The following is a 25,607-nucleotide window of genomic DNA, read 5'->3' on the forward strand; positions in this document are numbered from 1 at the left end:
TCTCCTCCTGTTGCTCTGTGGGAGAGAGGCTCCTCCTGGTCCAAGTGCTGCTCTGCTCCATCTTCTTACCATGCAGTGCCAACAATTACTCACAAGAACTTTCTTTTCTTCATTGTTCCTCTGTCTCACCGTCATCTTCTCACCTATTCTCAGCAACGTTCTTGGGTACTGGAGGATGTTTTGGAGTTTGAAGCACAATTCTCAGTTGCTACTGTGACCTCTGACACACAGGATGTGGCTTTACAGGCAGCTTTGAGGAGCGTTCCTGGTCCCTGGCTGCGCTTTCCTGCTCTGTCCCTGCAGACACAAGGCTGTAAGGCTGAGCCAGACAAGGGCTGATGCAGGGAGAGGGCAAGACCTGACCTTAGTGGTGGCCCTGATTTGGATGGGCTAAAACAGATCATGATGCCTCATCACACCATCTGTAATGATGGATCTATTTCTCCATGCGTTGGGATTTTGGTTTTGTTGTTTTTGTTTTCTCTGCTGGGAAAACAATGGGAAATAACGTGCCACTGCCAATGTTAACGCTGGTTTTAAAAGAGAAGAAACATAAAAGCACTGAGGTGTGTTGTAGAGGGCAATGATGCAGAAGTGCTACAGCCTATTTTAGAAACCATGTCTGACAGGGGTTTCAGTCCTGCACTCTATTTGTTCAGGTGTCTATGGACCTATTGTATGCAAAGATCAAAATGGCGTATGGTGGCCCTTAGAAGAAGAGGTGACAACGTGGCACTGTGCTCCTACACGTTGACTGAAGCTGGCAGCGTGGCACTGTCTGCGTGTGCGTGTGGGTGGGAGCACAGTACAGAATTTACTTGGGGCTGCCTGTGTTGGCAGGGATCTGTCAGCAGAGCTTGCCCAGCTGCCCGTGCTACACTGGAGCTGTTAATCCTTCACTTTTATGAGCACTAACCTAGATCGCATATTTTTAAAAATTATAAATGGTCGCTGTTAGAGAGAGATCCTTGCAAGCAGAAGAGTTCTGTACACAGGCAGTGTTGACGGCTGGAGCCTCCCTTCAAGGAACACCAGAACACCTTGGTGCGCCAGCTTTGATATCTTGGCATCTGACTGGGAAATGCAAATACTCCATCTTAATCCATCATTCCCACATGCTGACATGTATCCAGGGGGAACTTCTGTGAATGTTGTTGTTATTCCCATATAATTTCAGCTGCTTCTTTGCTTCCCAGCACCACCCCACCACGTGTCCAACTGAGCGCAGTGATTTCCAGGCATTTTACACCAGATCTTTTGGATTTCTTTCTCTCAGGGAGAGGCAAAAGGGCAATAGTGTGTGCGTGTACAGCAGAGGAACAAAGCCTGTGTTTGAAGGGGTGTAGAGCTGTTTTTATGAGGCTTTCCTCTTTCTAACTGCACACCACCCCCCCAAACCCTTCTGCAGATTTGTTAAGATTCCTCACTAAATCCTTCAAATAATATGATCAGTTCAAAACAAAGGAAACGAAAAACCTTTCTCACATTTCCCAGGAAAATAAAAATCAGGTTAAAGAAAAAAGTGGGTTTTAATAATAACCTGATCTTTTCCATAAGAGATGGTCAGAGCTGGGGGTCTTTCTGAAGTTCTGGTGTGTTTTACATATCTTCTAATAACCAGACTCTTGTCTTTTATAATGAAAGTTTTATACAAATAATAATACAAATACATATGAAGAAAGGTAGCATGACTAAGGATTTCTACTGTGCCATTCATCCCACCCAAACTCCTCAGTCAGTTTTGGGCATCTCAGTAAATTCCAGCACAGCTGGAACCTTTGAGTATCTCTCAGTGGCTCAACCTGTTCTGGGGGAAGAAGTAATATTTGCAAGATGGCAAAGCAGAAGTTATTTTCTCAGCAATGTCACTGTTTGTTATGAATTACCGTCTTTAAAAAACCCCATGATAATCCTCCTTCCAATACATCTTTTGTTTTGAAACCCACCAAACCTGACACCCATATTTGATCTGTTGGCTCAAGAATAACAGGGAAAATGCGAGCAGTAAACCCCAGCCCAGCCCACCCCACGGCTACTGCTAGAGAAAGAACAACTTATGCGTAACAGTGCTTTCCTGACCTTTCCTCTGGTTTTAGAAACATGAAAAATTTCATCAGCACTTTTTTCTGGCTATTGGCAATAATAGAAAGTAGTGTGAAAATTAGAACATAATGAAGACAAATTTCAGAGCGGTGTCTGCTGCGGGTCTTGGGTGTGTTCGCTGAATTGCCTCCTGCTTAGAGAGCAGCTGGAAAATCCCAAGTCCTTCCCAACATGTTGAAACCAACTTTTTCAAAGGATGCAGTAGCTGTGCCAAAGCACCTTGCCTGTTTGTACGCAAATGCAGACTATGGGGACTATTTCTGCCTGGGCCAGCGTTCTCACGTGCAGCTGGCTGTATTAAATCAATTTGATGAATTACTATATACTTCAAAATTTTTCTACGTGCAGGTCCCTGCTATTTCTTGCCTGCACAAGATTCAATGGGCTTTTACATTACCTGCCCTGTTTTAAGACTTTAATTGTCTGGAATGGGTCTGTGTGTGCAGTGACTGGTCCTGGAAGGGTCTGGGCATTTGGGATTATTGTCAGGCTTCCTACGCTGAGGCAGCAGAGGAAGAAGGTGCATGAAAGCTGTGTTAGCATCCATGCTGGAGAATACCTTACGATAAGAAGGATGCTGCTTATTCAGGTTCTTTACAAGACTTGACTGTGGTTTAGGTTTTGGGGTGGTTTTCCTGCTGTTAAAACACTTCGTTGAGTGAGGAGCCTGCCAAGAAAATGCCCGAAGAAGGAAGCAGATTAGTCCTAGATGGACTGACTTGATGGGTCAGAGAAAGCTGGATGGCACCAGAGCATCCCTACGGCTGGCAAGAGACACAGCTCTGCTCCGGTTTATGAGCCTCAGGATATGTGTGTCCTGACCAGCTGCACTGTGAAGTAACAATGCCACCATTTCCACAGCCTGTCCCTGTCACAGAGCTGCGCGTGGCTGCGTGATGTGCAGCCGAGGGCCAGGGGCCAAACGCAGCTACATCCCAGATAACAGGTGTAAGAGGATGTACAATGGCAGGAGGGAGATTTTAGCCCAAACATATCCTCACTAAACAGATGTTCTGTATCCTCTGGGAGTCTCTTGATGCTGTTATATGAGTGGGCTCTGCTGGAAGCAGTAAGGATGTAGTACTTTATTTTTTCCTTCCAGTCTAAGGTGTAGCATCAATGTCTGTTGTGGCTGGTAGCGGTGGTTTGTACATGTATGACTCCTTTGGGCAGATTCTGATCCTATTTGTGTAGCTATAAAACTGCTGAGTTGTTCCATCTGTGTAACCGAGGTTTCAGTCCTTCTGGCTGTTTAGGGTTTTCTGTTTTGGTTTTGTTTGTTTTTTGGGTTGTGTGTGTGGTGTCTTGTTTTCTTTAACCACTTTCCTTGCTGTGAGGGGAGAGCTCTATGGGAAGTGATCCAGCAAACTTTCAAAATAGCCTTTTAGTGTGTTTGGATTTATTATTTTTTTTAAATCTTGCTCAAGCTTTTAAATATGTGAATTGTCTCTGAATTCTCATCTGAGTGCCTATGAAACCTGCCAGCCAAGCCTAAACCTCGCAAGAGGTGCAGCCACGGTTGTGTTCTCAGCGCTCTCTGGCACAGGCACCGGGTACACCTGTGTCTCCCAGTTTCAATACTGTCACAACTTCACCCCTCACGCCTGTTTCTCTGGTACCTCCTGTTTTTCCCAAGGTTACCTTCTATAAATAGAATCTGCTCCAGCTTTTCACTCCCCCACACCCATCTTGAGGAGAATAATTACCAATGAGATGGTTTTAATAGTGCTGAAAGGAGGAGGGAGATCCATTCTGCTGCACTCTTTAAGGGTTTTTTCTTCTGACAGGAAATAAAAGCACAACTGGCTTAGCGAATTCCTTAGGTGACAAATGCAAAGTCAGTAGCTTTTGAAATACTTAAGCTCAAGTATTTAAACATTTGATAAACAATGTGTTGTCTGAAGAATAAAATTTTGTTCTTGCACCCATTGAATTCTAGGCAAAGGTCTCAATCTGAGTATAAAATCTAGTAATTTCCTTAATGATGGTTAGACTGATGGAGCTAGCTGTGTTATCTAGTGTTCACCTGTCCAGAAACAAAGACCATGCTCAACCCAGGCTAGCAGAGGCGCTTTGGACAATGCAGCATCTGTCAGCACACGATACAGCAGCCAGAAGACTCACACATGTAGAGCATTCATAAGCTAGAAAACAAAATCAAAAATTTAAGCATATAAGGGTTTCAGGTGATGATACTTGGCTTTACTGTCCTTTAAACTACACCCGCAGTGGCCCAGAGCTTAATGTCGTATAAACCAAGAGAAATCCAAGAGAAGCTGCCACTACAGGGTACATGGTACAACTGGTGAGCGATGGCTCAGATAGCAGGGCGCGCTGTGGGGAGCGAGTGCCTGCATAAAGGAATCACGCAGATACGTGCTGGCAAATTAGACGGTATTTGGTGGAAGGATAAGAATCTGCTACAGCTTTTAAAAATCACCCATGTCATAATCACCTCATGATAAACATTAATTTTTCCAGTGTAAATAAAGGCATAGCACATTTCCCAAATAATCTCTTTAAATAAAAATAGATTGGTGCATAACAGTAAACTAACTCAGAACAACCAGTCAACTTACAGTATTACAAGAGCTCAGAATGAAATGGGAATGACGGTACTTTTTCAGGTTTTACAGCCACTACTTTGCTCTACTTTGACAATTATTTATTACCACTAATATTGTGCTTCGTAAACTTATACAGTGCTTTATGAAGTAAGACGTTTCCTATTTTAAAGATCTTATAATCTCGTGGGCTGATAAAGGGTGCAGATTATCCCTTGGATGTTCATAAATAGCATTAGCACTAAGAGTTTTATTAGTGCTGGGTCCCTTCATGCCTGTGGCTCTTTCTTTTTCTTAACAACACGTTCCTAGTCAAGTGCCAAAATAAAGATTTTGACACCTTGATCTTCTAGGCTGGAACAGTGTGGGCATTCTTTTGTTTTGCTTGCAGTGAAAAAGCCAAACCCAGACAGAGTCCCAGTGCAGTGACTTGCTCTGCATGGGTTTAATCCACTGCCTTTGCTCCGCTCTCTACGAGACAACAAATCTGGAGTTTGGGTGATGGCAGCAGAGAGCAAGCTGGAGAGGTTTGTGTGCGCGAGTGCGTGTGTTTTAAATAAACAAACAATGGAACAGCAACTTCAACAAATTGTGAGTGGTGCTAATTTGTTACAGTGCTGTCTTGCCTTCTGGCGGTGTTGATTTAGGAGAAGCTGAGCAGACTGGAATGGATGCACAGAGCTGCTGGTTCTTTTGCTGTGGGCTGTGTATATAGTTTGGTATAAAAGTGCTTCTAGGGGTCCTGTCTTGAGGAGCTACCAGATTACAGGGTAAAGCACATGCATAGGCTGCCAATTCCCTTTTCAAAACCAAATCAGGGGCAAAAGTACCTTCCCCTCTGCCTCGTTCCTCCCCTTCCACTATTTTAAAATGGAGAGATGCTTTAAGTCTTGATTCACGACAAGAGCCTATAATCTGTGCGTTTTGAGGACTGACAGAAAATCCCTGTCTTGGACAAGAACAGTGTGAAGGGAAGGAAAGGAGGAATATCCTTTGCTTTGGATTGTAGCAAGGTTTTCAACACCCCTGACCTGGCTGAGACACCTTTCGTAACGCACCTGGGGCTGTGATCCCTAAAGCTGAGACACGGTCCCACAGAGAAGGCTGCTCAAATGAGCATGAGGTATCTGCAGCCTTGGACCACAGTCGTGCAGTGCTGCAGGATGGGAACCTTGCTGGGAAGAGGTAGATTTTGGAAGCATATGTAGAGCAATCTCCTAGCAGCCCACAAGCTGAGTTTAAAGAAAGTCTGAAGTGTCAACTGAAGAAGACAGAGGAATAAAACAGTCATAATGTGAAGTAGTGGTTGAGGAGAGGCAGCCAACGAAATGAAGAATTTAAAATTAGTAAACCCTGCTTTCTCCTTGGGTTATCTTCAGCTTGGACAGATTTGGATGCAATGCAGACAGTTTACAAAACTTTGAGTCTGTTAGTTCTTCTGCTTTTAGAGCAATAATGGTTTTCTGGCATCCTCTCATTTCCCAGGCTCAGAGTTACAGAAACACTTTTTGGTGATTGCAAAGAGCCAAATGTATGAGAGAGGGTTCAGGATGATCAGTTAAGCAGTTGATTTGGAGGGACATTTGGCAGGCAGTACAGCCTTGATGTACTGCTAGGACTGACTCTTAAACAGGGGTTTAGTTGAAAGGCTTTACAAGAGTGAAGCTTAGAGACAAAGATGTTTCTGGGAGGTACAGGGCTGAGTACGTGGTCGAGTGTTGGCAAAGAAAGAAAAGGTGGTGGATAAAGTGCAAAAGGTGCTGTATTCAAGGCACTGTTTATTTGTGTTAAGGAGAACTGCTGCTCCTGCATTTGCAGGTATGCATGAGATAAGGGAATGAGATTTGGTGTTGCAGAGAAATGAGAAAGCAAAGTTTGTTCCTGTGCGCACTGGCATCTGGCGCGTGGTTGAGAGAGATGACATTTTGGTCCAAGGCTGTTACTACCCATGTCCTTCCTGCACCCCTCAGCATGCAGCTCAGTGTTCACTATTGCAATAAGTTCACAATATTAGCAGTATTCCGTATGCAGATATTCCTATGCAGACGACTACTGCCTGTAGAAAAGTTTGCTGAGTCCACACAATAAAGCAAAATAAGCAAGCCAATTGGGAAGATCTTTATCAAACTCTCTCCCACTTCTCCCAGTGCTCTGAGGCCTTGTTTGCTCTAACAAACCCGGTAACTAAGGTCTCTGAGTCACAATCACCAGTGGATTTAACACTCCCAGCTGCCTCCCTCATCCCTGTCCTGCAGGTCCCTCCCCCGTTGCAGGGACAGCCGAAAGGGCCATGCATTTGCTCCAGTATTGCTGCATTTCACAACCCAGCTATCAGCTTGTACCTGTGGTGACTCAGAGCCCTAAAGCTGTGCTGCAACTGGGAGGGAGCTGGGAAAAGCTGGAAAAGGGTCACAATGTTCCTTCTTCTCCCCGATGCTGTGTGCTCGTGCCCTCAGAGCAATGCCCAGCATGAAGCTGCCACCCTGTGCCCCCCCTACCAACTCTTGCCCGCCATACTGAAGGACAGCTTTCAAGCTTTTTGGACCAGAAGCATCTTCTCCATGTAATTCGTAGGGTTGTTGATTCTGCCTAACACTCTCTAGGATTAGCTGGGAGGTAGCAACAATTCTTTAGTCATGTCCTAAATTCTTGCATTGTAAAAAGGGAGAATTCTATACATCAAGGCTCAAAGGTAGCTGGGAAACAGAGGAATTTTGCATACCAAAGGGGGCTGAACTGGTGGGTGGGTAGAGGGCATCCTTCCTCCTGTGTGAGCTGAGCTACTCCACTGAATATGTGGGTACTTGAGTGCAATAAGGAGTCGTTAGATTAGCATGGGACATCAGAGCTGCCTTCACCACTGGCAATGCAGGTACACTGGGAGCTGAGCTTGCTCAGTTGTTGCAGGGCTGCAGAAGAGCCCAACGTCTATTGCTGCTCACTGGCTTCTGAGGCCGTACTTGTTTTGTGCCACTGCTGTGTCCCTGAGATCAACTGTGCTCTGCAGATATGCAGGAATTTCTAGTGCCTGGCTTTGCCTGACAAGATCTCCAATGTCCAAGCCTCTTCTCCTCCCACTAAGGGCTTTGGATAGTCTTAAGCTCCTTCATGTCAGCAGTGAAAATAAATACATAATATCCAAGGGGTCTGTTTAGGAATTGGCAGGAAGCTCCATTTCTGACTGCAGCGTGATGTTCTAACAGTAGGAAACACCTCTCTTTGAAGCAGCTCTCTGCTAATCTGCCCTAGAGGTGAAATGCAGCTATGGAGAAGAGCTTCTTGCTTCACACTAGCAAGAAGCAAATTGCTGTAATCTGGGTGTAAATCTGCATTTGGGCTGCTCTCTCGAAACCTGTCCAAGAAATACCTTTATGCAGCATTCAGCTTTTCTTAAGCTGTTGCTGGTATTGCTGGGTGTTCTGCAGAGTCCTGATGCTGGCAGACGTAGTAGTATGTTGTTTGTATGCAGTCTAGAGTGTGTGATCTCTTGGAGAGGGGGGAGCTCCAAATCCCTGGGGCTCTGGCCCATTATGCTTAAAGTCGCATGCTGTGTAAATGCGGGCTGGGCTGCTCATGCTGGCAGTGGTCCCTTCAGACTAGCTCAGCAAACGCTCTTGGCTCAGCAGAGCCCAGGTCGGTAAGCAAACACTCACATTTCACTTCTTCATTGTATTTACAAGATTTAACAATCTTCAGTCTATAGGAGTCAAAATAGGGTGATCTGGATACAAAAGACCTACTAGTTCAGTGTGAAAGGGATTTAGTTACAGAGCGGTGGGGAGAAGAATGCAGGTGGGAATGATGGGAACACTGTCCTGGGCCTGAGCCCAGCAGATGTCCAGGAAGAATGAAGAACTGTCTCCTTACATTCAGTGTCCTTTTCATGAAGACACTTTCTATTTGCCAGGCCAGTGTCCTCTGTTATGTTCTCTCTCATCCAACTATATTAATTACTGTAGGTTGTCTTCATGTTGCCTTTTTTAAGGTTGGAATGATAATGTTTTCTAACTTCTTAAATGTGAGATTTTTATCTCCAGCAGCACAGCTGGAGACATGCAGCCATCAATGCGACAAGAGCTATGCAGAAGTTTCGCTTTGCCATGAGGGTCTATAAACCTATTTTAAATCCCTGTGAGGCTGCAGGCTTAATTCTGTTCTGGTGGGTTTGACTGTGTATTTTTGTTTTCTCTGTGTGTGTGTTTGTTTTTTCCACTGGGGCAGCATCAGCACTTGTGCAGAGGGACCTGTGCTTAGCACCTACCTTAAGACCATCCTAGAAATCCCCACCACAGCTGAGTGCAGGAACTCTGTGGGAAGGAGGATACACACTGCAGAGGATGCCCTAGGCTGCATGTATCTGTGGGATGTGCCTTTCCCTGACATAGAAAATATGATGTTGTTGGTTTTTCCTTTGGGCAGGGAAGGGTGGAATTATAGACCTTAAGTTTTTGCAACTTTTGTACCAGCTACAGTTCCCCATGAATCAACTTGCTCTCCAGTCTCCAAGAACACAGATGAAATTATCAGTGAAGCATCATTATAAATAAGAGAGAGTATGCAGTATTTTCTTTTCCTGTCTTGCACCACAGATGTAACAAAAGCCAAAGGACTCGGCTTGTCTCAATGCCACAACCTCTCTAGAAGAGCAGGATTTCAAAGGCTTGGGAAGAGGGACAGGGAAATGGTGACAAAACAGAGAATCAGCACTTAAGTGTTTCTTCTATTGCTTGCATTGTGTGTAGAACGAGACCGTGAAGCTCTGGTGCCAGGCTTTGCTTGCTGTAGACGCATTTCTAAATGGTGATATTTAGTTGTCTGAATTTCTGGGCAGAGGAAGCTGGTGCAGACATGCTGGGATCTGCTGTTCTTGGATATATACGGACTGGTCCCCAGAAGCTCAGTGCCGTTGGGAGTTCTGGATGGAGGTGGTCAGACAGAGTCACCCAAGATACCTGCAGAAGCCTTCTGCCCTGTTTCCTTGGCAGTTCAGCAGTTCTGGGGAGATGGGTGGAGGGGAGGTTGTTCTAATAGTTACATATTTAAGGCAGGTGGCCATTTTAAAATGTACGTTTCAATTTTGATTGCAGTTTTTTAATTGCATTTAACAGCGTCCCTGCTGGTTCTCCATTCTGCATCCGTGCAGCCACGTTCTATTGATGGCCTGTTGTGATTTCAATGGAACATCATGGGATGTACCTGGCACGTCGGGCAGCACTGGATGGAGGTGCCTTTAGCCCAATGTACCTGGCATGGTAAGCGGCAACCAAGTGGTTAATCTGCATTCTACTGCTCATAGTCTCAGCTTGTATAGCAAGGTGTTCTTGCTTTGCTGCAGCCTTGCACTGACTGGAAATCACTTGCTCTCCTGATGTTAGTGCTTTCACGCACACAGGGCCCCTACCCTTTTCACCCATGGAGATTCTCCTTCCCTGGGCAGTTGGTCACGCAGCAGAGAAGGGACTAGCCATGCTGGGCTCTCCTTGTCCTTCTAGAGCAGGAAAGAGAAGGGACTGGGGAAATCATCTGACTTTTTTCTTCTCTCCTTTTTGGGCCAGGAGCTGGTAGCAGTTGAGCATGTATTGCCCACATACCTAATGTTCAAATGTTGCCGCAGCGAGGTATTGAACAGGTGCTTGTGCCCCTAAGCAAAGCTATACTGTTTCTGCAGGAGTCCCGCAAGAGCTGCTGCAGGGAGCCGGGAGGGCAGTTCTGCCTGGCACTAATTGGAATGTAACAAACTAAACAAGGGCCACTTTAAGTTCGCTGATGTGGTATCTGCTGCAAAACGATCCTCCATTCTCCTCCTTTCCATGTCCACACCTGCAAGATCAGCTGCACATCCTGCTCTGTCCTGCATGTTTTTCTCCCTTCCCCAGCTTTGCAGACCTCCCTGAGTAACCTGACATGTTGGTCTCGCCTATTTTGAAGTGACAGATACTCCTGTGAGAAGAACAGGGGTGCTGCACCCCATTTTCTGCTTGAGCCCACCTTACAGAGCTTTTGCTGCTCCACTGCCAATGATGAAAGTGCATGTTCTTGCCTCTGCTTCTGAGTGCTGCTGTCTGCCTGCTCCCAGGGGCTGGGGATAGGGAACCATTTGGGCTAACCCAGATCCTGCGTTCCTCCCTACGCCTTTGCTGCTCTGGAATGTGAACACCTTTACAAGGCATGGGTAATGTACCTGCCAACTGCAGCTCCTGCGGGGAAGGTCAGTGGCCATGAAAGCCCACGGCACCTCGGGAGGGTCCTGGAAATAGGTTCTGTTGGGATGCAGGGAGAGGAAGATCAGATGAGCCAGTGAGCAACAGGAAAGCTCTCTTCTCAATGGGGTCTTCGACTGCTCTAAAAAAGTTAATTTGTGTGAAACTGAAGGGTGCAGAAGTCATCTGCTTCAGTTTCACCCAGATCCAGCAGCAGCTGGACGCAGCATTTTTAATGTCAGAAGTAAACTGGTGGGAAAGAGCAAGGTAGGAAAAGATGTAGATTTGTCTTGTTCTTTCCCCTGCTCACTGCTGCAGTGTTTGCTCAGCGCAGCACAACTGCTTGGGAAGGTGGAGAAATAAATAAGCGGGCCACAACCTTTTCCTAGGTCTATTATAACATGCACAGCAGGCTAACGCTGTAACAGCATCTAATTTGATGTATCGCATCTAATCTGTTTGTTGGTTTTTATCTGCAGTACTGTTAGCTCACTGTTCAGGTGCTCGGTGTCTAGCCTTCTCATCCATCCACAAATCCTCTACGTGAAATGAGTGATTCCTTAGATCTGTTTTTGATTGATTCTTTGCTTCACTGGTGTTGCTTCTTAAAAGGTAAACAATATTCATGTGCTGCAATCTATAACTCACAGACAAAATCAAATAGCATCTCCTGCCAGAGGTTGCTAAGATAATACATTTAGCATTCATTGAGTAATTATGTTTAGGAAGAGATTTAGTGATATTAAAGAGAATCAAATCTGTAGTGAATATGTAGATTTTATATTATTTAATGGGGTGAGGGGACTCCTCCTGTACTTTGGCAATCTAATTTTCTGTGATGTCCAGAGTCTTTGTGGAAACTGAGAGAAAATCAAGTTTTTCCTGCTGTGTAGTGAGAGCAGCTCAGCTCCTGGAGCAGTCGGCGTGTCCTGAACAATCTCTGTGCCCCGGGGAGCACTGTGCCCCAGGCTGGGCGCAGCAGCCTGCAGTTACCAGCTCCTCAGGCAGTGTTGCTTATGAAGCCGCTATCAGCTCTCAGCTTGCGAAGCTTTGTTTGATGTGTGCATCTGCTTGCAGCATCACTGTATTCTGTGATTTGTGCCCTGTATTCTTCATGTCTTTGCATGTGCTGTGTCTCAGTGTCATGGATATGGGGGAGGTACTGGAGAGCCTCAGTCTTGCTTCATTCCCGACTTGCACAAGAATATTTGAGCAGGTTCATTGCTCTGAAAACAGTGTCTTGAATGACTAGGAAGCAACCTGAGTCTAAAAAAGAGACCATGTCTAGTGCTATTTGTCCAAAGCTTTCTGTGATCCTATTTTAAATGCGAAAGAGTGAAATCTGCACACAAAATTCAATGCTAAAAGACTGTGGCCCTGGTGAGATATCTACATACTCTTGAGATCTGAGGTTTGGTTTTGTTTTTACTAGAAATGCATCTGAGCCTTTTCTGAGCCAGGGCTCCCCTCAACTGGGAGTATGTTTTTTCTATCTTTTTGCAGAAACCAGAAAAGGAAGGGTTCTTACAGATGATACTGAGATACAAGACACATAAACCACTGTGAGTTTTCAGGGCTTTCTGGGGCTTTTGTTGTCATGATTGGTGGTGGAGATGTTATCCAAATGTTCAGGGTCTGTTAAGAGCCAGTCTCTGAAAACTCATGGATAGCAAGGCCTTTGTAAGGCTGCACCTGCCATTTGCTGGGGAAGACCTGCTAAATTTTATACTGGACTTAACCTTGTAGTTGTCTTTGGTCCCACGCTTTCAGATAGAAGTGAAGGTTTAGGAATACCACAGATTAAAGAATAATGCCTGCTTCTCTTTTGCTAACACATTTTCCAACACACTCCTCCCCCCCCACCTCTGAAACCCATCTTTGCTACAGAAGGGTTTGTAACTGGTCAGCTCTGGAAAGTATGTGGAATGAATTTATTTTTGTTCAGGACTGCACAAGATAATCCAACCACGTTGATGCTATAAAGCTCTTGTCACCAAAGGTACGTCAGTCAAAGGTGTGTTCTCTGCCCCATGTTGCTGTCCTGGTAAAAGCCTTTGGTGGGCAATTCCGGTGAAATTTTAAACATGGGGCTCTAAACCTGGCTGAAGGTTGTGCTGCATTGTTCCATCACATTCATTTTGTTGGGGTTGCTAAATCCTTGTTAGACTTCAGCTAACAAATTCAAATTTGATATGCAGTGCTTTAACCTGACCACTGCTTTTAAAATCTACTAAAGGTAATAACCTACCTCATACTTTGTGCTACTGAACATGAATACTTCTGTTAAATTTGGTACGTGAGATAAATACAGGTAATTTAAACAACTTGCACTATGCTAATTCTTATGCCGCAGAACATACTGGGGTTTAATAATATAATAACATTATCTTCCTCCTGAAGGTCAGTATAAAGCAGAACTAGAATTCTGCTTGTTTCCAGGGCTTTCCCTGCAGGCTCATTACCGGGTTTCAATATCATTTAAGCCAGAAAAAAACCCCCAAATCTAAAAACATTTCCCATTAGTAGCTCCAGCAAGCCTGGACTCTTTGCAAAGGCTTACACAAACGTATACAGAGATTTCTAGACCTGCTTCAAATGCCACACAAATGGGAAATAAGCTTACTTGTACTTCAGCAACATACTTTTTAAAAATAAATTGTCTGTTTAGGCAAAAAAAAAAATTGCTGTGCTGTTTCCTTTCTTTTCCCATATTTGTCCTTTATGGAACACTTAATCACATCCAGGGATTTTGTATGTTATATGTATAAAAAAGCACTGTTACGTTTGTAGTGACAATCGCGCAGTAGCAGTAGGCTGTCCCTCGCTATTCTTGAGCAGGATGCACTTATATATGTATATATAGATGCTGTGTTATGTTGCAAGCCATGTTTCTGTCCTTCCCTATCAATCTATATCTCAGTGACCCAGAACTAAGTGTTTTCACTGGCCTGGCTAGATAAAAGTGGGTATTTGGTGCCTCTGTGCTGTTGCTTCTTCCTCTTAATCAGCAATTCTGGAAGCAAGCCACCAGCAGCAGACACGTTGCCTGTGTGCTACAACTCTGATGTAACTAATTAAAGCAAAACTTGTTTTTTAAAGTGCTTAACACTGTTCAGTGGTGGTAATCCCTGTCTCTATCACGTTTTCGTGATGTTGCAGGGTGAGTTTCTACGACAGAAATACTATAGGTGTAGAAGAACTAACTGGCTAGCATCACAGCAAGCTGGTATTTTCTCCTTTCTAAAGCTGCCACCTCTGGGAACAACATTAATGTGCACAAAGGCACAGGGTGAATCCGTTTTCTTGGCCCCCCACCCATTGCTGAAACAATATAGAACAGAAAAGCAGAGCAGCCGTTCTATAGCCATGGCTCAGGGCGATGAGCCACTGAGGTCTGTGTGGATGCTGAATTCGGTGCTGCTGCATTGAACAGGGGCCACAAAATCCTACCGAATGCATAACCAAGTACCAGGCTGATCCGCTAACCAAGCGAGGAAACGTGTCCTGTGGAGGAAGGGAGGCACCTGCTTGGCAGATCTGTTGGTAAAAATATAAGTACCAGGCTAGTCAGGCAGCAGCACTGCAAGCAAAATTACATTTGTTTATTTTCCATAGCTTTTTTTCACAAAGCAAAATCTTTTTGTTTTGCAGAAATGGATGATGTAAATTACCACCTTTCTGCCAAATTATTTTGTTCTATTTATCACCAGTTAATGAGAATCAGGTTTGAGGGAGGTTGTTTTCAATATTGACAGCATCACTCCTCATTTCTTTTTCTTGTGTACACATACTTGACACAGAGGGAAGATAATGCATTCTAATGCCTCATCATTTGAAATCTGATGGGATAGAATGTGGTGATGGGACTTCACAAGCACCGAAAGCATTAACTGATGATGATTTTAAGGGAAAATTTAAACTCTTCATTTCTATGGACTTACGGCCTGCTCCTCTTCAATAAGAGAAACCTCTTTCAATAACATGACGAACTGGGAAAGGAAGGAAGTGGAAGGCAAAAGGTGACTGTTGTACGTTTGGTGTTTAATTCCTACATTTGAACCTCACAAACTATTATAAATCACCTTTAGCAGATAAATGCCCATTACAAGTAGTAGTTGGACTTTAAAACAAAAATACTCAAAAGTTTAAAAATAGATCTTGGATTCCCGAATGCAGTCCCAGATTTATATTCTAGTTTTTGTATATTGTAGTATCTACCAAATGAGCAATTGCAATTAGTTCTGATACGCCTCAAAGTAGGTATTTAATACAGTCCATACTACTGGGAAAGCCAATATCAATATCTAAACTAAAATACACAGCAAATACTGCCTGTGAAATACATGAACTACACAGAGGTAACCATGATTTTCCTCTCTCCTCTGTACTTCAGGGTTGAGAGACTGAGACATGAAATTGGTTACTTGACTCCATCAGTTTAAACAAAGTTCCGTCAAAACTAAAGGCAGGGCAGAATTAACTTAAGAAAACACATTATTGAAGACCTTTGGTGGCATTTAGTGAGCTCAGGATCCTGAGTTTCAGGCAGTTTGGGGTTGATTCTAGCCCTTCATGGTGATGGACTGGGACATGGGCATTGCCACGGCGGTGGTTTTTAAAGCAGCCTTTTGTATTCTTAAGGAGATTTCCCATTCGCACCTCAGTGTGATTAATTCCATCTTCAATGGATTTAGTTGCTACATGTCATTTTCTCAACCCTGCTCTGGGTGCTGTAAGATTTCAACATGTAAGAGCCAAGAAACAAACTACATGTTAAAGCAGGGAAGCTGCAGCTTATGCTAATTATTTTCCATGCTCAGATATGCAAATGGCAGTGAACGAGATGCTTCTTTTTTCTTCTTTTTCCTTGCTCCCCCATCCTCCCCTCAGATTTGTGTCAGGAAAGGGAAACAGCTTGCCCCTGTACCTAACTATTGTTTTCCTGCTGATATCTTCTGAACAGGAATTCCAGCCAATGACAACTCCTTTTGTAAAAAGATACTTACAAATCTGATTTTTGAAAGACTTGAAACAAATCTTAGCACGAGAAATTCTTTTCTCTGTATTCCAAGCAGGATCACAGCTTGCAGGGCTGAACGTACCCAGAGCTCCCTAGTTAGTGTCAAGCCTAACATAGACTGTACCGTGTTAAGCCAGTCTATTAAATGTAGACTCGTTTGAGTGGGAACAGCAGGTTCACACCTCTCATCCTCCTGTTTTGCAGGTGGTAAGGTGAAGGTGAAAGGAAGAGAAGGTGGAGATGGAACTGCCAAATCATGCCAAACAACTGCTACTGCAGCTGAACCAGCAACGAGCCAAAGGTTTCCTCTGTGACGTGATCATTGTGGTAGAAAATGCCCTGTTTCGTGCCCATAAGAACATCCTGGCAGCCAGCAGCATGTATTTCAAATCCCTTGTCCTGCATGACAACCTGATTAACTTAGACACGGACATGGTGAACCCCACTGTGTTCCGGCAGATCTTGGACTTTATTTATACTGGTAAGCTCTTAACGACTGACCAGCCCGGTGAACAGAACTTTAATGCTCTCCTCACCGCAGCAAGCTACCTCCAACTGCACGACCTGGCAGCTCTCTGCAGAAAGAAGCTGAAGCGGAACAGCAAGTCCTTTGCTGGCAAGGCTGGTGGCCTTGGTCTCGGGAGATCTGCCAGGAGTCAGAGACTTTCCACTGCTTCGGTCATCCAAGCTCGCTATTCAGGGTCAAACGAGGGGTTGAAGGGCTCACACTCAAAGGAGCTGTCAAAGGGAAAGCTCTCTGATGACGAGGTCTTCATCAGCAGCTCCAACCAAGAGAACTGTCACTCCTTAAGCAGGGGAACCAGTAAGAACGGCGGTGGGGGCAGCAGCGCAAACGGGAGCACTGGTGACCAGGAGCTAGGCCTCGACCTGTCCAAAAAAAGCCCGTCGCTCCCTATCGCAGCCTCCCACGATGACACGCAGCACAGTGAAAGCCAGCACGGCTCTCCCCAATCTGCCTCAGCCCCCGCAGCCAACAGTGCCTCATCGTTCGAGTCTGGAGTCGGAGCCCCTCACAGCATGGCGGACAGCAGCGACCCCATGGAGATGGACCTGGGGGAAGAGTGCCACCACCCATTGACGGAGAGCAGCCAGCGCAAGGGCCTCCGGCACTCGTCCCGCAAGAAGGAGTGGATCAAGAAAGACAACGCCTTTGACCGAAAGGAGGGGGGCAATGACAGGGACGAGGGCGAAGGGCTGCCCAACGGCATCCTGCTGGGGCCCTTGTCCAAGTCTGTGGAGCGGAGTCTGGCCGGGGCCTACGGCGCAGACCTACCCTACCCGTGTAAGGACGAGGTGGAAAACGGTAAAGAGAACAGCGATGACAGCGGCCAGAGCGAGAGCGAGAGCGGCGGGCATACTAGTGCCAACTACGTCTACCGGCAGGAGGGGTTTGAGCCAGTGGCCTACGGTGACAACCTGTACGTCTGTATCCCCTGCGGCAAAGGCTTCCCCAGCTCCGAGCAGCTCAACGCCCACGTGGAGACGCACACCGAGGAAGACCTTTACATCAAGGAGGAAGGCACGTATGGTGGCAAGGATGAAGCTGAGGATTTGTCGAACCCCAACCAGTCCTACGCCGCAGAGTCGCGGCCCTTCAAGTGTTCGGTGTGTGAGAAGAGCTACAAGGATCCGGCCACGCTGCGGCAGCATGAGAAGACTCACTGGCTGACGCGGCCCTTCCCTTGCAACATCTGCGGCAAGATGTTCACGCAGCGGGGCACCATGACACGGCACATGCGCAGCCACTTAGGGCTCAAGCCCTTTGCTTGCGAGGAATGCGGGATGCGCTTTACCCGGCAGTACCGACTGACAGAGCATATGCGTGTCCACTCAGGAGAAAAACCTTACGAATGTCAACTGTGTGGTGGGAAATTCACCCAGCAGCGCAATCTGATCAGCCACCTGCGAATGCATACCTCTCCCACATAAGCCAAAGACTCCAGAATGAGCTTCGAGCCCATCCGCAGTGATTTACCTTTCTGTAGACTTGCTGCTTAAAAAAAAAAAAAAGAAAAAAGAAAAAAAAATCAAAACGGGGGCAACTCCCCATACTCTGTTCAGTCATGGGAGGCCTAAACAAATGTAGCTTTAACATTTAAAAAAAAAAAGTTCCTTTTTTCCCTTTTTTTAAAAAAAGAAAGGTCCGCAGCCAAGCTGATGCCTTTAGTCCAACTCTCCCTCCAAGTCTTGGTGATCTGGCAAGAAATGCCACTTCTTTCTCTGCACATTGACTTCATTGCCATATTGACTATCTGGAGCAGGTAGGGGCTGTGGGAGCTGTCAGCCTGTGCTGGCTCCCTCTCCCTGCCTCTTTCCTTCGTGTTACTGCCACCCTACTCCCCTCCTCTCTTCAAACCAAACCTCAGTGGGGGCATTTCTTGCCATTAAAAGGAAAATGAAGTACACCTTTTTCAGTGGCCTAAGTAGCTGTGAAATAACAAGCGCAGAAGCTGTGTCTGTGGACCATCTCACAGGGTTGGCAGCCCCTTTGGATACTGTGGGAAAGCCATAGCCGTGGTGGAACCCACCACCCTGCCCCGGGCTGGCGATGGTGGGGAGAGCCGTCTACCTCGGTGTGCACCAGCCCCAGTGCTTCACTTACAGTAATGGCGATGCCTCCTCACCCTCCCTCCTCTCTTGGTTTTGATCTTTATCCTTGGCACACGTAACCACGCGCCACCTTTTCCCACAAAACACGCAAACCTCTTCTGCCTTACCCATGACTGAACAGGGACTGGATGCCCTGGGAATTTCTTTCAGTGAGCAGGGGGTCGTCTTTACTTTTCTAGTAGTTTCGTATGAATATTCTTTGCTTAGAGGTACTTGTTTTATTAAAGGAAAAACCATTGTAACGTTTATGTGAATGTTTGAACTGGAAGGTCTGAGGTTAATTCTAGGGCGGGTGGGTGGGGAGGGGGTTTGATGTAGGCTGGACTTGCTACAAGTTCCTTAGGTACTTTTTTATTATTTTTTTTTAATTTTATTTTTGTGTGTGTGTGTATGTTTTTAGCTTTCCTCCCTCACTAAAGAGCGAGTCTGTGTGGACAGACTTGTTACCTTTGCTACCTCTTGAATTCATGAGAACAATAAGATGGTTAGTGAAAGATTAGGCATTTTTTTCTCTTATTGTAAGTAATTAAATGTATAAAAGTAGAAGCTAAATTAAAGTTAAGGGATTTTTACCACCCTGTCCTTCCATCAAAAGTCAGCTAGAGAAATATTAAAGCAAAGCTCGGCCAAAGACAAAGCAAAAAGTACGTTGAGCCAGAGGCTGCGCTGGCTGCTTGGGCTGGCTCACTCGCCTCTTGGCTGTTTGTAGTCACTTTTAGATAAAAGAAGAAAACTTCTCAGAGCTTTCTGGGCCCTTTCCAGCTTTGTTTATTGAATCTGGATACTATGGGGAGGGGAAAATGTCCCCCTCATCTTCCACTCCCCCGGCACATCTGGGTCAGTCTGTAAACACCTGGCAGGACAGAGGGTGAGGGCATAGCAGCCTATAATTTACTAGAATCCAGAGTGCAATAAGGTGGGGGAGAGGAGGAAAAAGCAAACCAAAGTGTTTCATATCCTCCCTTTTAGACAATTTAACACACGCACACACAAAAAAAAAAAAAAAGAGAAAAAAAGAAAAAAAAAAAGAAACAAAATGTTCTTGCAACATCTGCATAAGACATCACAGCCAACAGCTGCTATTGGTTTAGGAGAGAAGACAGAGAACTTAAACTTAGCCCACCGATTCTTGGCCCTCTTGACTTTGTTGGCGTGACCTTGTGGAAAGCTATGGCTTATTTCAAGCCTCCTGTGACTGTGGTGGTAAAAATTCACAGCCAGTAGAATCATCCCTTCTGAATTGAGTAAGGTTTACACTTGTCTTTTTTCTTTTGTTTCGTTTTGGTTTTTTTCCACTCAAAGCAGTATAGTTTCTACGCGTCAGGTTTACCAAACCTCATGTTTTCTTTTTAAAAAAAACAAACCCAACTTTTTAAAGTTTCGACCAAATAAGAAAAAAGACAAAAAAAGAAAAAAGTGAGCATGTCTGACTAAAACAAAGAAATATAAGCTTCATTTTTCTATTGGGATTTTTTTGTTTGTGTTTGTTGGGGTTTTTTTTTGTTTGTGGTTTTTGTTTGGGTTTTGTTTTTTTTTTTTTTTTAGTAAGGTAGACTAGTCCATAAGAAGGTTTTGGGTCAATTGAATGAGCTGAGGAAACTGGAATCCAGGCTCCAAGCAATAGGCAACCCAAAGGCGCTGAGCCCTGGCCCGGTGTGACACTGCAGGGAACACGCTCGCCTCTCCCCCCGCTCCTCCCAGTGCCATTGCCCACTCCGCTCCCCGCCAGCCGCCCAGGGGGAGAGGGGAGCACGGACTTTTGTGTTATCCTAATTGTGCTGAGATGCGCTGTTTTCTTTTGGGGGGTTAGGTGGGTTTTTAGTGTCTTTAGCACTTCCACATTTTGAATATATATTGAATTATTCTCTCCTTGATTTCTTGCCAACTCTCCTCTGAGAATGTCCCCAAAATAGTCTTTGGGGAGGACAGGGAAGGCCTTGCCATCTAGCTTTTTCTCAGAGCAAGTCCCAGCAGGGCCCAGGGACAGCCGTGCAAGATGAGTTCCTTGGCACTTTCCCCCCGGCTTCCCTCCCCTCAACCACCCAAACCTGCGCTGGATCCCGCGCTGGCTCAGGCCGCACGCAGCCAGGCAGGGCCCCCGCGCTGCCACGGGGCGAGGACCCAGCGACGCCAGAGTTTTCAAACCCAATTTTAGCTCCCCCAGCGAGAAGGGCACGGCCGGGGCTGCTCCCTGTCCCCTGCTGCAGGTTCTGGGTGCGGGTGTCCCCCAGCTGTGGCCCGGCAGTTTGCTGAGATGGCGTTGCCACACAGAGCAGCCCGAGGGGCGAGGAAGCCACCAGCTCCTCAGTGGGCAAATAACCTGCTTCCCCTCACTTAATTCCATTTTCACAAGCATGGGTGTGGGTGATGCAGCCTCTCCCTCCATCCCCAAACCCCCTCTTCATTTGCTTCTTAAGCCTTGAGAATCATGTTGAAGTTTCAGGACCCAATGCTATTTTATTTTTACTTTATCCCCTCCCCAGCACTTAAACAATACGACATAAAGTCTGTGTACAGCAAGAGTATTGTACAAAAGGAAATTTTGTTCTTTTTTTCAAGTAGCTATGTAAAGTTGTGTTCCATAGATTGAGTATAAACAACATTTTCCAAATTGTGACAGTAATAATGAATAACTAATAATACTCAAAACTTCAGGGACTGTTTCAGGCCTGCTTGGGGCCTAAACGCTCAACTGCATTTGTACGACATAGTATTGTATCAAACATTTTTCTGTATTTTAATGAGAAAGCAAAACACTAGTTTCATATTTAAGATTTTAAGAGTTTTAGGGTGGGGGGGGAGGGAGTTGCATTTTTGTTTTGTTTTGTTCTCGGTTTTTTATTTTAATTTTTTTTTAATACACAAAGAGCCTCAAGAGGAATAAAACAATTTAAAAACAAACAAAAAAGAAAAAAAAAAATAAGAGGCCAGGCAGCTTAAGTATATGCTTTAGTCACTTAGTTCCAGAATGTTTTCGGAATAACAGGAAAAAAAAAGAGATAAAATAGCAAAAGTTGTATAAAAGAATAAAGAAGCTCATACCCAAATTCACAAAACTATTTTTTAAACCAAAGCACATTTGAATGAGTATGGAACCTCACTTGGCTCAGAATAGTACTAATATATTTATCTCATTGTTTACATAAACTTTTACAGTTTCAGACCTCAACAGATCTAGGGGCCAGTCAAAATTAATCTTTGCTTTTTCCATTGGTTTGTCTGGGAGGCTGCGCAGCGATCCCTGGGGAGGGGAGATGCGCATCCCAGCCTGCATTCCAGCACTGCTCGGGGGGGCGAGAGGGAGGGCAATTCAAATATGGCACGTAGAAATTGTTTGTTTGTCTTCAACCCATGAGAGATGTTGCTGGGGGTGAGACCCAGGCACCATTGTGGAGGCATCTCAGCCTACCTCTTCCTCAGAGGAGCCCGAGGGCACCAAGAGATGCGAGAAGCTCTAGAGATAGAGAGGGACGTTGGCAGAAGATGGTGGGAGCTGCTGTACCCAGCACATCTCCTTAACATTAGCCACCGGGAGCTGGGCTGAGCTCCTCTCCAATCCTCTACTGCAAAACATCCAAAACCAAATTCCTGGGAAAAAATCCCAAAGCCCAGCTCTGTGCGTTTGGGGGAGTTTGCAGGAGCCACAAAGATCACAGAAGACACCAAAGAGCTATTGACACGCAGCTTCTGGGAGGCTTTGTGGCTGCTGTGGAGGAGCAGGGACAGCCCTGAACGGTGGCCGATCTCCTTGCGGTGACCCCGGTGGCTTTAATGGGCTGGTGAGAGGGTGAGGGATGGGGCACCCCACTGTCCCTCCTGCTCAGAGCTGTGCTGGGGCCTGAGCTGAGCCACCTTTTGATTAAACAGCTGGCCTGACTCACTCCAGACCTCACAGTCACATACAGAGAGCCCAACCAAAACTCCTAAGGCTTTCTAGGTGGAATCCTAAGCTTGATTTGCATGTTAGAACAGTCTAAAGATGACCAATGAAGATGGTTTGCTAAAATACTGCTGAAGCCAAAAAAAAAGAAAATCAAAAAAGCTCCCCATCATTAGTCTTGACCCTCTGTAGCTTTTACCTTCTACACCAAAGCCGCCTCAAACATTTGAGGGGGGGCTGATGGAAAATGAAATATTAATTTTGCCTGGTCTTAATATCTAACAAAGATGGTGCAAACACTATTTGACAGTGTTGTTTTTGTATCAATATGTATGTGCAGTAATGAATGTATTTATTTCTCAGATTCTGTATGCACAGTTTTGCAATGTAATTCAGAAAGTTGCAAATACAAAGATGTGTCCGCAGGGTCTTCTCTACAGGATTTCAAAAAAATGAAAAAAATATATTAAAAAAAAAAAAAAAAAAAGAATCTCAGAGACTCTCAGCATAGCCATAAACCATAACCTGTGAAGACAATACAAAGACTGGACTTTTGTAGCTTTGCATAGAAGAGGAATTTATGTTTTGCTGTATTTAAATGTTTCCATTTACAGTGTCACTCTCTTAAGATTCCTGTTTTGGTTTTTGTTGTTGTTCTCGTTCCGTTGGTTTTTTCCTCTCTCTCGTGTGTGTGGAAAGCATTGTTTTCCAGCAGTGCAGGTTCAAAGTCTGGGTTAGCAGTATTTTACCGTGTCGCTTCAGTTCTGAAAAGCAGGAGTGTGGGTCTTGACCAGGGAAACATCCAGAGCACTCAGCGAAACAAAACGAATTCTGAGGTGACTGCTGGCAAAATCCGGAGAAGGTAAAAGTCACCAGAGGAACGGGTGTGCGCTCCCGATTGCAGCTTGTGACTGAGACAAGTCCCTTGTCCTGCCTGGACAGGACGTGGCTCCTTTACTGAAGTCCCTTTCAGCCCTCGCTTGCTGTTTACTGTGGTAGCAATAAAGATCTCAGAAGCGGGGAGCTGATGCCTAAGACAGGGAGAGGAGGCTTCGTGCCAAACCCAACAGCCTCTGTGCCAGCCCGCCATGGGCCTTGCAAACTATACTTCAGAGTCCCTATGGTGTAAGGTGTTCATAGAGTCCCTATAGCATAAGGTGGTCATGGAGTTCCCAGGAAAAGCTGGGCTTTACAAAGCCTCTTGTTCCAGTCTTGATGGAGTTAGTTAGTAGGTACAGACCTGCTACAGCCTTAAAAATGAGCGTGCAGAAAGGATGCTTGTTGATTTCTGGATATTTGCCAAATTCAGAAACCTCTCCAACCAATCAGATGAGCTGGAGTTTAGGGAAAAGCAAAGCAGAGACAAAATCTCCCTACATTTTAAATGGGTTTGAGAGGCTCTACATAAACATCTAGTTCTCCCCAGACAGCAGAAGTGCTCATCACTGAGATGGCATTTTTGAATAAACATTCATTTAAGCAAGAGTTTAAAATCTAAATGAGCTTGGAGCTGTAGTTCTGGAATAATTAAAACAGACTTCTAGCATTTTTTTCTTTGTTTTTGTTTAAAGATTTGCTCAACATCAACAAAGTCTTTCCATTTATCGCAGAACCTTTTCTTTCCATAAGCTTACTCTTGCACTCCAGAACTGGCCATATTCTTGAAAAAGAAAATTTGGGGGTTGCTTTCAATAGCTGAAAGTAGCTTGTTGCAATGTTTTAAGTCCCACGGTACTTTAACATCCTGATTTTTTGGTCCAGTTGTCTCCTATCATCATTCTCCTCTTCCCCTTCTTCCCCAGTTTTCCTAAGTATTTTGAAGCCCAGTGCTGAAGACACAGGGACCACCAGCTCAGTGTTTTTGAAGGGAGCAGACCCCGAGGGATGCAGTGGGGAAGGTCTAGAACAGAATACCTCACGCTGTATTTGTTGGCCATCGGGGGACACACTTCACAGCGCTTGCTGTCCCTGAGAAGTGGGACGCTTTTTAAGCTTTCTCATTCACAAGTTATCAATTGAAGCACCTCGCACAACCGTTGCTCTAACTTCCACAGGAGTTTTGACCGGCTGGGGATAACTTCTACAAGGAGAGGATCTTGTTCTGGCTGGCTGGATAATTTTCCCCATTTTATTTTAATATTTTAAATACAACTGAAAAAGGGATGTTGCATCTCTCTCTTTTCTTTGTTAATTTTAAGCCTTAACTACCAGTCAGTCTAGAAGCCCTGGATGTTTCCTGGGGAGGGCAAGGAAAAGGCCGACATTCCTGCTGCAATGTTCTGTTCATTTCCTTCAAGAGCTTGAATTCAGGTCAGAGCCACGCAGAGTTGTGGCTTCAACTCAAGTGTCATATAAAAAGATACAGAAATTATAATATGATCTCAGCATTCAGAAATTTGCAGTCTTAATGTACAGTGATGAGAAACTGTTATTTTATGATCTTTTCATTAAAAGCTTGATTGAAAAATTCCTGTTGTTGCTCTAGAGTTCACCTTGTTCCTATAGCTGACTCTGTCCGTGTTTTCTCCTCCCTCATTTATTGTTTCCCAGTGACATGAACCAGCTACTTCACAAAGCAGAACCCCCCACATCCACAGCCTAAAGAGCCACACACAACTTCTCATTTTCTGCACCTCCGCACTTTGCTCATAAGCCAAAATCTGACACTCATTAGAATATAAAAAGGATGAACTGCATGGGCCAGGCTGGCAGACAGTAAGTGTGCAGGCAACGGATGACGGAGGAATCACCATCGCAGCTTTTTTGTTGTGATCCTGAGCAAGTTGAGGCTGTTTTTGAGAAGTTATCCCTGCTTTGTCCCAACCAGAGTTTGAAAGCAGTGTGTGTCAGAGGCCAGAGAGGGACCTGCCGATCCATAAACCCCTCCACTCTCTTTGGGCTGTAACTCTAACTCCCCGGGCACATCTCCGAGGAGGAGAGAAGTAGCTGAGGCAGGAAAGTTTCCTAAAATAAATGATGGTTCTCCATCAGCCTGCGGAGCTGGTCAAAAGGGACAGTGCTCCCTGGGAGATGGCTGTCGTGCCAAAAGCACCCCCTGCAGATTTCAGCCTCTCACATGTTAAGATCCAGACATTCTTCCTTGGGCAGGTTAAGTTTGACCAAACCTGGCAAAATGAATTAACATTTCCTTGTTCTGGGTTTTCTGGTTCCCAGGCCAGTTTTTTTGTCCCTAAGGATCCTTCAATAAA

At 45.2% G+C, this 25,607-nt stretch overlaps 1 protein-coding gene and 1 long non-coding RNA gene across 2 annotated transcripts in view; one reads left to right on the plus strand and one right to left on the minus strand.

The window, feature by feature from the left end:
* HIC2 (HIC ZBTB transcriptional repressor 2) overlaps positions 1-24,865 on the plus strand; it is an 81,063-nt gene extending 56,198 nt beyond the window's left edge. The window contains exons 2-6 of the mRNA XM_071816194.1: positions 9,776-9,919; positions 11,347-11,479; positions 12,371-12,866; positions 14,668-14,886; positions 16,092-24,865. Coding sequence (XP_071672295.1) covers positions 16,128-17,837 — 1,710 coding nt within the window. The 5' untranslated portion in view covers positions 9,776-9,919; positions 11,347-11,479; positions 12,371-12,866; positions 14,668-14,886; positions 16,092-16,127 and the 3' untranslated portion in view covers positions 17,838-24,865. The remainder of the gene's footprint in view (positions 1-9,775; positions 9,920-11,346; positions 11,480-12,370; positions 12,867-14,667; positions 14,887-16,091) is intronic.
* LOC139829295 (uncharacterized) overlaps positions 1-25,607 on the minus strand; it is a 111,899-nt gene that overhangs the window by 48,520 nt on the left and 37,772 nt on the right. The gene's annotated exons all lie outside the window — the stretch shown is intronic.

The sequence above is a fragment of the Patagioenas fasciata genome, chromosome 17 (genome assembly GCF_037038585.1).
Source record: "Patagioenas fasciata isolate bPatFas1 chromosome 17, bPatFas1.hap1, whole genome shotgun sequence".
NCBI classification, from domain to species: domain Eukaryota; kingdom Metazoa; phylum Chordata; class Aves; order Columbiformes; family Columbidae; genus Patagioenas; species Patagioenas fasciata.